This window comes from Podarcis erhardii (assembly GCF_964252035.2).
Source record: "Podarcis erhardii genome assembly, chromosome: 10".
NCBI lineage: Eukaryota > Metazoa > Chordata > Lepidosauria > Squamata > Lacertidae > Podarcis > Podarcis erhardii.
This window is the reverse complement of record NC_138500.1, coordinates 19113720-19127914: the sequence shown is the minus strand read 5'-3', so window position 1 is coordinate 19127914 and position 14195 is coordinate 19113720. Positions and strand designations below refer to the sequence as shown.

The 14195-nt window shown below is 39.5% G+C and overlaps 1 protein-coding gene across 12 annotated transcripts in view; it reads left to right on the top strand.

Moving 5' to 3' along the window:
• Nucleotides 1–14195, top strand: part of ERC1 (ELKS/RAB6-interacting/CAST family member 1) — a 158653-nt gene that overhangs the window by 66424 nt on the left and 78034 nt on the right. For all 12 annotated transcript variants that reach the window (XM_081878821.1, XM_081878827.1, XM_081878817.1 and 9 more), the window contains one exon: nt 9977–10112. In XM_081878821.1, the coding sequence (XP_081734947.1) occupies nt 9977–10112 (136 nt within the window). The remainder of the gene's footprint in view (nt 1–9976; nt 10113–14195) is intronic.

The window sequence follows — 14195 nt, the reverse complement described above, 5'->3', positions numbered from 1 at the left end:
TGGCAGTAGTTACTGTTGTTTGTTCAGACATTAGCAAATTCTTATCAAAACGATGAGCAGGGGAGAGTGGGACAGTCAGCACATTGGCTGGCTTCCTCCAGTACTGTGCTGAGTATCTGCATTGTAGCCTCTGTGTCACCTCATCCAAGTTCAGATTCTCCATCTTCTGCCTGGTGAGGGAGAGACCAATGAGGCGTGAGTACATTGTATCAACAGTGGCTATGGGCCATCTTGAATCCGTACTGTCTGCGTGTTGCCACATCTTTCAAGAATTCACTTGTTCTACACCTTATTGATTTATCTGTGTGCACGAGCAGACATTTTGACCTGACATTAAAACTTTAGTCAATTTTATCATTTTGAACCAGTACCTGAAAATAAGAGAGTCCTGAGTGGTACTTCTCTTTGTAATTGGAAAATCAGTTGAATGGCCTACTATTGGAAGGCCCAAGAGTTTTGGTCGTGCGTCTTAATCATTGTTTGTGTGTGTGTGCGTGTGTGTTTTATGTCTTCAATGCGAAGTTTTAAATCTGCCCTATACTTACGGGTTGTGGCTGTTTGCAAAATAATCCCATTGTATGAGAGTAATAAATTAGCTGACAGTACACATATTTTTAAAATAAGGATTGTATGTGACATTGTTTTCAATGCTTATGCAAATATAGAGGGCTGCTTTGAGGGGGAAGTATACCATTTAGAGGCTAGTTTTGAACTTGTGCATACTTGCTTTATGTATGTTTGAACACTTGCAAAATTTTGAGTATGCGGGATGTATTTCTAAATTAGGATATTATGGTGTGCTGTGCTGTTGTCAGAAAGAGCACTCTGGTTGTTATGCCAAAGTTACACATGTTTCTTTTTTGGAAGTTGCAAGAATAATCAAAAGGAAGTTATTAAAGTTCCAAAAATATTTGTATAACCAAACTTACAACAAAAGCCTGTGTTGAGCTATTGATCAGCATCCCCACTGGTAATAACTCCACTTACCCATATATAGAGGAGGATAAACTTGGGAAGCAAGAATAACAGTAACACTACCTGATTTCATCGCCTCTAGTGGGAGAAAAATTAAAAACACATTGTTACAGTAATTCATATCCTGAGTGTGCCATAGAACCCCAGAAAATTTAGCATGTGGCTTTATTAATGCCATATGGGGGAAGATGGTGAAACATGGAAGACAGGGCTGGCAAATCCCAGTGTTCTTCTAGCCAGGTATGTTTCCAGTCAGGTCTGAAATAGTTTGGAGCAAAAGACCATAAAGGATAATTAAAAAAAAAAAATCCAAGCAAAACAGTGCTTTAATTTCTAGTTGGGTAAGAAGCCAGCAGGAAAGAGATCTTATCGCATTTCACCAGCTAGACATGAGCAATACTGAACATATGTTCGCCCTAAAGGCATGTGCCAGAAGTTTGCAATGAAATGGCATAATTGTCAAGGAGTTTTATAAAAAAGGAAATGGTGTAAAGGCTCTAATTTAAAAAGTCATCTCTATTCTCCAGAGAAAAAATGTTCAGCTGGTTTTTCTAAGTACAAATAGTTGCAGTTTCTAAGTCTGAAATGCATATAGCAGAATTAGAGTAACTTCTTATATCTTAAGGACAGCTACTGTACTGGCCTACTGATAATCAGCATTTGAAAGCCAAAGTCCTTTTAAATATTTTGATTTTTAGTTCATATTGCAGAAATGGTCTCAGTGCAACGCTAATAAACCTATCATGCTGAGTTTATAATGAAATAATTGTCTTGCAGCTAACTGGCCAAGTAAGCAGTCTTGCACGCGTGTGCAAATGCACATATGCACAAATTTTCCACAAGGTTTGAATATTCTGGTTCTGTGCTATCCTCAAATTCAACTGCTTCACAAGTCTTCTACCAGCTCTTAAAACTGAGTTTTAAGAAGTGGGTCATTAAATTGGAAATTGGCCCCTAATTTTCTGCAAATTTTCCAGGAGGTATGGGTCTTGCCATGACTGATGCCTCAACTCAAGCTAGCCAGGCACATGTCACCTAGCATACTAAACGCTTGCAAAATATTTTGGCAAAGAGCAAACTCTCTTTGATGTATGTATGTATGTAGGTATGTAACTGCTCAAAAGCTCAGGGGCAAAAGAGCCTTCACAGTTCTCCCCTCCACCATATTGGTAACAAGACCAGTGAGTGCAATATGACCTCTTTGTCATTCTGCCATAAAATCAATATATCATCATACCCCACCATCCTATTATTTAGGGAGAAGACATGCACAAATCAGGTGCCATGTTTATGAACTTCTTTGTGATGCCTGTGTCCCATGGGTGGTAGTAAGCCTATTGAAATTAATGGACTGACCTTAGTCATGTTCATTAATTTCAGTGGGCTCACCCTGAGTGAATACTGTCCCATGTTTCTTTAGGAGAAGGGAAATGAGCCCTCATTCCTCCTCCCATCCAAAGACTTCCCACTAAATGTCTGAAACAGGCCCCGGATTCACACTTGGAGGCATTGCCACAACTACATTTAAATTTGTCAACTCTAAGAACATAGATATGTCAATTTATTTCAGTACATGCCCGTGTTGCCAACAGTTTATTAAAGTCTTCAGTCATATAAAGTGCAAATCAATGATAAGATTATTGTATATAGCCCATATAAGATTATTGCATATATCCTTTATTTCCTCACTCTGCCTCAAACTGTTTTAAAAATATGTAATGGTAGGGGTTGACTGAGCCCCCTCTGGAAATAATAACAAATTAAACATACAAGCAAGACCAATAGCAGGGGTTGTGGATATATAGAGTACCGTAACTGCTTTTCTCTTCAATCAGCTTATAGCACGATATTAATTGCCTTATATGTCTGTATCGGGTGGCCTTCCAAATATTACATGGATCAGCCAGATATAGGACATACTTAGATGCATGCTTGTGCAGTCTTCAAATTCCAGCCAAAAGATTAGCAGCAAAGGACAACCTCAAATTCCACCCGTATATCCCAAACATTTTAGAACACTCATCTTGGGACAATATGAATTTTATTTCTATCTTTCTAGACTTTCCAAACAGTTCAGCAGTAGTTTAAAATGAAACATTCAACCTACAACACTCACCCAAACACCATTACAAAGAGATGTTTAAGTCTTCTTCAAGTCATCATTAACCTGGCTTTTGACACTTGAGATGTATATTTGTAGGACCCACCTTATTTTAATAAGTTGTTTTAGACTGTTTTTAACATTGTGCAATATTGTATTTTAAGATAATGTTGTGTTTTAAATGTTGTAACTCACCCCGGGACCTTAGAGTGAAGGGTAGGTACTAAATTGTAATAATAATAATCAGCAGCATCAGTGAGGAACATTGTCATATCTCCAGAGGAAGGATGTTCTGTACAGAGAAGGCCCTATCCTGTGTCACTATGTATGCACATCAACACACCCACAAAAAGGACCTTCCACACAGAACATAGGGTTCAACCAAGCAGCTATAAAAGTATTCAGCTCAAAGTCATTTATTGTTTTACACCTTAAGTTAACACCTTAAATTAGACCAAACAGCAAATGAACAACCATTGCAATTCTAGTCTAGCAGTGGCATCCTGCACTAGCTGCAGCTTCTAGACTGTCTTCAAGGGTAGCCACATACAGTGCAATACAATAGTTCAATCTACAGTGCAGTAGTACAGTATACAGAGTAGATTTCACATTCTTTATGTGCCCAAATGAGTATAATATTTGTACTATTATTTTAAAATCATTTTCAGATATTGTAGGGTTCAGCACATATATGCACATTCATTCTCTCCCTGTGTTGTTGACTGCTCACAATGCTTTTGAAAGCACCACATGGGAAATTATTTAGGGACAGGAGAGGTTGTTTTTTAGGGAAATTGATGGAGCACAGTGGTTTCATTTACCATTATGTAAAATGTTTAAATTACAATATATCGTCATGTTAACATATCCCAAAGTAAACAAATTATCCAGTGTGACATCATTAGAAAGATAATTGAGGTTATTATTCAAACTTAATTTATGTGCATCAGATTATTCCAGCAAATACAGCCTCCAGAGGGTGTTTTTTTTAAAAAAGACTAATAACAAATGATTTATGTGCACCTATTAGTGACAAAGTAGACAGTCATTATATAGCTTATAGAGTCCCCCTACCCCACTATAAACCATGTATGTTTTATGGTTTACCAAAACTAAACCAAAATGAGTTCCAGTGAATAGCACTTACTTATTTATTTCATTTTATTTATTTTCTCGCATTTCAATCTCACTTTCCTTCCATCATGGAATCCAAGTTGATGTATGTGTGGTTCCCAAGAGGTCACCACCCAAGCAGTAACTCGACCCAGACCTGCTTGGCTTTCACAAGGTGGTGACCTCGTCTACCTTCAGACCTTCAGGAACTTGGGTTCCTGTTATCGATCTCTGTGCCACTAATGCCAGAGGAGCATTTGCCAGCTTTTGGGCCCATTTGCTATCTTTAGGCATTATTAAAAGAAGAGGTTGCACAAGTACTCTAACCCGTCAGCAGAGAAATTGTATTGCTCTTTGTAGCACCAGATAAGAGTCTAGCTCACTCAGGGGCACAAGTGCCTCTGTAGTTTTCTCTCCACTCAAGAAATGTGTGATGCAGCGACAAGTTCATACCTTTCACAAGGCATTATAAAAGTCTTCCAGGCTTACATGGGGTCAGTCACCGGCAAAGTATGTGACTGTAAGGGATTCATTGTCCCCCTCAGATTTTCTGTTAGAGACTCCAACAATGACTGGCCCACTGCCATTTGAACAGTGAAGAGGTGTGCTCTAGTGAACAAGGATTCAAACTGTGGGCAGGGGCACATATACAAACCCCTCTCCCAACACATCATGCCCCTCTCAGCCCTTGACTGCATAGTGAAGGTCTGTGGGAGACTTCTGCTTGCATTTTCTTTAGCATAGTCACACAGAGAAGTGTGAACAAACCCCACTGCAGACCCACACAACATGGGGAGGGGCGGGAGAGGGAGAGCATATTGTGTAAATATGTTTGAGGTGCAGTTTGTGTGCACCTCCCTGTCCCCATCCATATTTGGAGGCTTTGCATGTTCAGGGAAATGCCTAAATAATTTTTTGCTTGATGAATTTCTCTTCTTATAGGGAGAGACTGTTCTGCTCACCCTGCATACTGATTCACATATTTGTTAAGAGTGGAAATGCAGTCTTTTCCACACTGTTTAACACTGAAAAAACTGGGCTCTACTCTGTTGTGTTGCTTTGGTAGAAATTCAACCTAGCTTTCTTAATTGCTTTTGCTGGATTTAGGCCAACTCTTCCACAGGTTTTTGGTTGTGATTTCTCACTGTTTAATTGCTTAAAAAATTGCCCAGTAGCACCTTAGAGACCAACTAAGTTGTCCTGGGTATAGGCTTTCGTGTGCATGTACACTTCTTCAGATACACGAAGAAGTATATCTGAAGAAGTGTGCATGCACACGAAAGCTTATACCCAGAACAACTTAGTTGGTCTCTAAGGTGCTACTGGGCAATTTTTTAATTTATTTATTTTGATTGTGTCAGACCAACACGGTTACCTACCTGAATGTTTAATTGCTTATTGAGCCTGGAGATGGGTTGGAACCTTCACCTTCCAGGAAGAGGATTTTAGCCTTTCCTTCCTGCCTCTTGAAGTAGGAACTGACCCAATACTGAGTGACCTGCTCATAATTACAATAAAAATTACCAAGGGAATGATTTCCTTATATATTCCCCAGTGGTCCTTCAGTGCTTGATATGTTTTACTAGTATAGCTTTTTAATGTCCATATTTGATGTCCATTAACTTCAAAGAGTCTACTACTAACGCTTCTAAAAAAAAAATTCTAAATAATCCTTTAAAAATGAACCACATGTAGATGCAGTCTGTGTTTCTCAAATGGCTGGCCTCCCAAAGGAAGGAGTTTTTTTTTGAAAGAATATGGAGGAAGGGACAGAAACAATTTGTCTAATTTTGGAAAAATAGTTAAGAATCAGGATTTTCCAAAGGATAGATTGTAACCCTTCTAGAATCATTAAAAGGGGAAGTGGGGAGTTGCAAATCCCTAATTACTGTAGAGAGTAGGTGCTGGGGGGAAGGTATAGGATCTGATTAGGTAGCCCCCAGGAAACTTTTCAGATGAAGATGTATAGACACAGAAACTCTAGTAAGTTTAGAAGATGATATAATTTTGTGAAGTTTGCAAAATACTGAGATTGAAATAATGAGAAAATAAGTACTGGGTAGAGTGGCAAGAATTAATCTGCTTCTTGATCTTACCTACACCTTTGAACTCTCTTGAGACCTATTTTAATGGTTAGGTACAAAGTTGACTTCTCCTATCCAACCATCTCAATTTTCAATTCTACTTCCCTTCCCCTTCCTCTATACTTATCTGTACATGGAATTTGTTTTTAAAACCTGGGTTTCCTGGTTTCAGGATATAAAATCCACCCACCCCTCTCTGAAAACCCATTTGGGGCTTCTTGCTGGCATACATACAACAGGCTAGTTATATTTTCATGACTTCTAGCAACAAGCACTGTTTTCATTGGCATTGGTTGCCTTGTCTTATAAATGCCATGGAAAAGTGAAGAGCAGTGTAAGAAAATGACGAGGACTTGTGGCAAGAAGCTCGCAAACAGAACTCCTAATGGACTGTTTGAACTTGCTAGCGTTCGTTTTAACAGTGCTACATTAACTCCTTTCAAAAGCATAATGATTTGTTTTAGCTGTTGAATTGTGTCTGAGGCATAAATGATGAGAGGAATTCATCTTCTCTTTAAATGACATCGCAGGATGGGTCTGCTTCTTATTTACTTTATAGGGGGGTTGCCTTTAAAAATGCCTGTTTTAATTTATTTTAACATAAATATTGTATTTATAAAAGGCATCCAATTAATGCTTTAGACACTGTTGCCTGTTCTTCCCAAAAGATACAGGAATGATTCCAAAATGCCATTTAGCCCTGGCACTAATGTTGAAAGGGACTGCACAGGTAGTTTTTATCAGCTGAAAAGAAGCTCAGAGGGAAGGGGGACAGAACTTTTGCAGGCCACTCAGCTGAGTTTGCTCCCTCACTATTTCCCTGCTTCCCGTGTTACCATAGAAATAGGCACTGTAGCAGTTAGTGCGTAGCCACATATGCCCTGAAATGTGAGGTGATGTGCACCTCACATGTGTTACCTGTGATCTTTACAACTATTCAAGAGTAAGTCTGATATGTGGAAAGGAATCTTTAAGCACATTTTATTTGTAGCAGTTAATTTACTATTACAATAAATTAGTGGTGTGGTGCATTAAAAAGTCTAAACTGGAAAATAATGCAAATAAAAATGTATTGCAAGTTAACATATATACACATTTTGTAAAGAAGTAAAACTATAGAACAGTGAACTATTGAAATAATAGTACAGTGGAACCTCGGATTGCAGACGTAATCCGTGACAGAGGCACGTCCGCAACCTGCAGCGTTCACATCCTGGAGCGCCGCGTCTGCGCCGGCGTGATTTGGTGTTTCTGCACATGCGCAAGCAGTGAAACCCGGAAGTAAACTGTTCCGGTACTTCCAGGTTTCCCACAGTCCGCAATCCGAAAACACATAACCTGAAGCGTCCATAACATGGGGTATGACCGTACGAAACAATAGCTCTTATAACAATGAGTCAGAATTTGAGTCGTAACCTGCTCTCTAACCTCTAAAGGTGGTCATTCTCCCTGAGAGTGTGTGTTGCAAACTACTTAATCTAGAGCATATATACTGAAATATAAACATTGGGATACATTGATTCTCTGGCCACATAGGAGTCTTTTTTAGGTGTAAAAAGAGTGTGATATAAATCTGACATTACACCTCCACTTTTCTTCCATAGATGGCATACTTGCAAAGAGAATGCTTCTCAGCCTCTTAAATGTCAAAAAGGCCTCTTAGGTTAACTGTTAGCAGAACAGATGGGATGCAGGCATGGCCTAATCTTCTTTGGGTCATCTACTGGAGCAAACAAGGTCAAAAGACTATCTAATCAAAGAGTATCCAAACGTCTAATATTCAACATAACTAAATAGTCATTCTTTGGCTAACAGTTTTAAAGCCTCTCTTATCTTAAAACAGCAGTTTGTTAAATTGCAGGCTACTGTTCTGTTTTGCTCATTCTTCATCTTGGGGGTGGGAGCCATTCAGAAAGCTTTTGCACGGTGGTTGAGCCACATAGTGCCCGAGTGTAGCACATAAGAGGAGCCTCTTACATTCCTACACAAGAGACAGGATGTCAAGGCCACTAAACACAATTCCTGGGGCCTCCCATGTGGGAACAATAATATAAAAATAGATTCTGAATAACAATGCCAAGGTGAAACATCTTTGAGACACTGAGCATGTGCAAACCCCGCAACACTACCCACTACCAAGGAATTCTCCTTTGCCTTAACACTATGAATTCTGTGGGTTGAAGAATAGCTTGAGGCTCTGGAGACAACTTCTAAGTGTAAAACAGCACTAAAACATTTATTTCCATGCACCTTAAAAATTACAGCAGGGACTGAGCTTGAAATGTACATCTGACCATGCTTATTTAGTGGTGGTATTATTATCATCAACAACAAAAGATTTGCAGGCCACTTCATAATATAAAGGTAATCAAAGCGGTTTACAGAATCAAAACAATAACAATATCCTTCAAAAAAAATGTAAACAATTTCTTCAGATATACAGTTGTTCCATAAACGACTGGGTCACTGCTGTGCACAAAGTGGGCAAACAGCTCTCTGGTCTGGCTACCCCTCCACGCCAGAATACACCTGGTCAGTTCAGGGTTTTGTATTCTGTGGCCTTCATCGCCTTCCCTGCTAAGGCCTTTTTAGGGGAAAATAGCAACCCAAATACCATACATACACAAGAAAAGCCTGCTGCTGGATCAAGCCAGTGGCCCATCTAGCCCAGCATCCTGTTCTCACAGTGACCAACCAGATGCCCCTTTTGGGAAACCTGCAAGCAGGATCTGAGCACAGGAGCAGCCCTTTTCCTTCCTGCGGTTCCCAGCAACTGTCATTCAGAAGCATCACAGAGCAGAGCCATCCTGGCTGGTAGCCATTGGTAACAATCCCCTCCATGAATGTGTCTTGTCTTCTTATGAAGCCATGCGGATTGGTGCCCACACATTTTGTTTGGCCTGAGACATTTTTTCTGCCTGTGGCAACAGAGAATCCTAGAATTGCAGGACTGAAGGGACCCCAAGGGTCATCTAGCCCACATTCCCCCCTGAAATGGAAGAAGGCAACACACACATTCACTGGTTCCATGGACAGAGTCCAGCTGGAGGGGAGGCTGGGTTTTATTCTAGCTCCACCGACTCTGGGAGTTGATGTGATTTCAAAATTTGCAGAGAACAAAGTTAGGAAAAATGGGTTTTAAGTGCTTATTCTCACAATGTTAAGTAAATAAACCAGAAAATAACACTTGCAACTGTATCTTATTTTTCCTACTTTAATAATTTCAATGTGGGGGGGGGTTGACAAAAACAATCTGCACTGGGTACCACCTAACTTTGCTATGCCACTGGGTCAACAACTCTGGGAAACGGGGGGGGGGACGCCGGAGGGATCTTTGCACCACGGTGCCGGATATGCTTAAGACGGCCCTGGAATTAACACCGTAGGCTTCATCTTAATATGTTCTCATCTTGTCTTTAAAAAAAGTCACCATAGTGCATATTCAGTTTTTGAACTCAAGCGCAGCCTTGGGGCCAGTTCTAGAACTGCATTGTTTAATTTATTGTGTGCAGAAGTATTTCATTTCATAAGATTTTGTCAAGTTTGGTCACTTAACTGAAAATGGGTTGCTGCAGTGAATAATGTGGCCAAATCTACGCCATTGCTGAAAATACAGAAGAATTGTTCTACCCTGCATTTCATAACTTCTGCTTTCAAATGTAGATTTGCACAAGCATTTGAATATTTGCTTTCCCCTTTACAGGCAAATTAAAGATCAGAATAAAAAGGTAGCAAATCTGAAGCATAAAGAACAAGTGGAGAAGAAAAAGAGTGCACAGATGCTAGAAGAAGCTAGACGGCGGGAAGACAATCTTAATGACAGTTCCCAGCAATTGCAGGTAACGTGAATCTGTATGTCTGACACAGGGCCATCTTCCTTGAGTTTTCTGCCTCAGTTGCTTCCTCGCTTTCAGACTTATTCCTAATAAAGGAGTTGCTTTGTGATTAAAGGAGGAGCTTTACCCTCACAGCATTCTGAGATTCTGGAAGTGTGTGGCCTATTAAGCTTCAACAGTTTGATCCCTTTTGTGGTAAGTGAGCAAATAGGACTTTGCTTCAGCCGTAAGTTACTGGAACAACATTATAAACTCGCCATCGATTTCAAGTTGGTTACAGAGTCTGGCTTCCGGTGCTTCTAAAGATCTTGCTTAATTGTTTTGAGATACTTGGACTTAGCTTTTGTTCAGTAAAGAAAACCTGAGAAGCACACATGTATCAGTAAGTATCCTTGGCGTTACAAAATTACGTTTCTGTTTATTTGGGCACGGATCATTTTCTTCAATTTCACACCTATTCACTGCATATTTCCCTCCATCTGTAAAGCCACTGACACAGTGCCATGTTGTCATAAGTGACTCCTCACGGAATATTTCACAGCATAAAGTAGGCATATTGTGACAGTCATCTGCGATACCAAGTTAATTTGCAATGGAAGCTGTGTTCTGATGAACATACTTTAGTTGAACAAAGTTCCCTGAGGGGTTAGCAGGTGAAATGTATTTACTGTTTTATTAATTTGAAACATGTTTTGTAGTAACAGAGTGATTCTCATTTCAAAGTGGACTATCCACATGGAATCATAGAATTGTAGAGGTGGAAGGGACCGAGGGTCATGTAGTCCAACCTCCTTCAGTGCAGGAATCCTGCCCACAGTCATTTCTGGGTGGGCTCAAACCAGCAACCTTCTGGTTAACAGAGATACATGGAGAGAGGGTGCAGGGAAAGGGAGACTGTGCACTTTCTCAAGGCCCTGTACAGATTACATTCACTATACTATCTGGAGCCTGATTGTGGGAGGCAGGAAGGGAAAGAGGCATGGTTCTGGTGTGTACATGTGTAAATAACTCCTCAAGCATTAGGGAAGCTGTTGCAAGCTAACGTGGAACAGGTAGAAGATATAAGAAAGGCTGGTGAACTGCTCATTATACCAGGACTTGTGCATCCATCATCCATAGCTTATACAAATTCCCAGTGTTCATTGGGCCTCTTGCCAATGTAGGTACAGTGAAGAATTCAAGGGACATAATTTATAGGTCAGTTTTAAGTGTTGCTACTTGTAAGCCTTTGCAAAGTAAGTGGAGATGTGGCTTTAAATGTCCTGCTCCATTTCAGCATTAATCTAATAATGACCATATGTTTTTCATATAGGTATGTAATGGCATTCAAATGTCAGTTTTCTCAAATATATAACAATTCACTTGAAGGTGAAATAAGTCCTCTTTGGTGGTCTTGTTTGGACATGTCTCTTCTCCATTTAGTAGCAGGTCCAGTTTAATTATATCAGTAGTTTAGTGTGAGTGTGTGAGTATGGGCATGTAGATATATATAGATATGTAATTTTAAAACATCAAATCAGCTTGCTCTGAATCCCATAAGGATGCAGTGAATCATAAAATCATATTTATTACAGTGACTAGGGGGATATTTGTCATGCCCTCAAGCTCAGTGAAGGAGCCAGCTTAGTCTCTGGCTCTGTACCACCACCTGGGGAATTGGAGCAGCCTCCTGATGCTGGTATTTCAGAGCCAACAGAATCTAAGGCTAGTGGCTCAGAATCCATGGAACCTGAGGCTGGTTGCCTAGAACCTGAGTTAGGACCCTCCCCTAAGCCTGACTTGTAAGAGAATCAAGTGCTCCATATGCTACCACACTTCCCCAAAGATGCAGGGAGCAGGCCACTAGAGAAAGGTGAACCATTTTTTGTCTGCAGGGTTGGCTCTTTAAGACACACAGTCTTTAGTCCAAAAGCTTAGACCTTGGGAAAGGTGGCCCAGAGCAAGAGATTTGTAAGGCCTAAGTTCACTTCCAACGGTGAGCTAATAAAGTTGCTCACTCAGAATATTTTCATTAAAATTCTGTCCCCACTCTTCTCCAGCAAGAATCCAGTCAGCTTATCCAACACAACTAGTTTTCCTTTATTCTCCTGGGAGCTAATTAGTTAAATAAAAAAGTAAGCACAGGGAGAAATAGATATACTGTAAGCAACCATTGCCGGTTTTGGGGTTAGTACACAGAAGCACCAATTTTAAATAATTTTGGCTTTTGTGGTTTTGGCTGGAATTAATAATTCATTATGTAGTGCTTAAAAATATGATCCCTATTTTCTTAAACTAGCCATCTGCAATCCAGCCAAATAAACAAGCTTCCAAGCTCTTACTGCACTGTCTGTAATAGGCATGTGGTTTGTCTCTTCCGAGTCAAATATCAAAATGTTCCTTTATACGGGAGTTTCTGATGATGGAAGCTTGACATTTGGAAAGAACAATAAGAGGATTGGAGGAATAAAACCAGCAATAATGACAATTAACTCAATTTACCTGGACTAAAAATGAACCAATTAAAATGGATTTATAATATTGTCCATCTTTAGTTCTCTTATAAGAGCTTTATACATGAGAGTTTGCTTCTCTAACAGGAAGATAAAAAACTGATCCCCTCTCTTTTTTCCTTCTCATGGCTTCTAGTAGGTACGTAGACAGTAGCATTTAGAATGAGATGTCACCTAATATGAATCAGTAGCTCATAATACTTATCATAAATATGAGGCAAACTCCAATAGCCCCCCTCTGGTTCTGAGTACAAAACAAGCTTCTGAATTTGCTTAATAATGTGCGTTTTAATTTTCATTTATATTTAAACCATACCCAGATACCAATTAGAGCTCACAAAATGATCATACTGACTCCTTCTGTTCCCACATAGTCTATTGGCTGCAAGGAATAGAATCTGGCAACTTTAAAACCACTAGTCTTTCATCCAGAGTTGCATTGAATTCTATGAAAAAACATATGGGAGCTTCCTCCACTGACATTGCCACTACCATTGAATAATCATAGGTTTCATTTTTAATAATAGGATGCAAAAAAGTGGGACACGTTCTCAGGTTCTGTTAAGCAAGGTGCTCTTTGTTACTAAGAAAACATCTTCCAGCATCATGAGTATGCATTGTACAACTTTCTCTTTGTTAGAGGCCAGTGTGGAACAGTCTTGGAATTGGAAGTTAGGGAAAATTTCATGTTCTACCCACCCACCCACCTCCAAAAAGGCATATCCTGGAAAAATAATGTATCACCAAGTTATCCTGGAAAAATAATGTATCACCAAGTTATAACTTAGGCACAGGAATGGCTTTTGCTTGATGATGATTTATTAATAGCTGCTTGTTTTGCTATACACATCTGTTTTGTTTACTAACTGCATTTGCTGAGCTTTTTCAGATTCATTGAATATTTATTTAAGTGATAATATATGAGTAACATTAATATTCAAAACAAAACAAATTCCTTCCAGTAGCACCTTAAAGACCAACTAAGTCAGTTCTTGGTATGAGCTTTCGTGTGCATGCACACTTCTTCAGAAGAAGTGTGCATGCACACGAAAGCTCATACCAAGAACTGACTTAGTTGGTCTTTAAGGTGCTACTGGAAGGAATTTGTTTTGTTTTGACTATGGCAGACCAACACGGCTACCTATCTGTAACTGAAACATTAATATTCAAAATATATTGCTACATTTCCATATTGATTACATTACAGTATTAAGATGGAATTGATTGTTGCACTACTTGATCATTTTCTGGATTTTCAGTAGAATTAGAATGTCCCACAGAGTTAATACTTTTGAATAGGGAAACTTACTACATGTACTTGAATTGCAAATGCTTGCTGCTTATCTCAGATGAAAAACACAGCTATACCTCCATTATACTATGCTTCCTTCTATGCAGTTGCTCAGATCGGCTTTAACCAGACACACATTCTTCTATAGAGTAGAAGTGGAGACACCACTGAAGATTCTGAATATGACAGTCTGGATTCTGACATAACATAGACAACCTAATGAGTATTTTCCATGTCTGCTGCAATTAGAACTGCACACTATAATTTTAGAGGACTGTCTGTTGCAGACTGGGTAGGGTAATT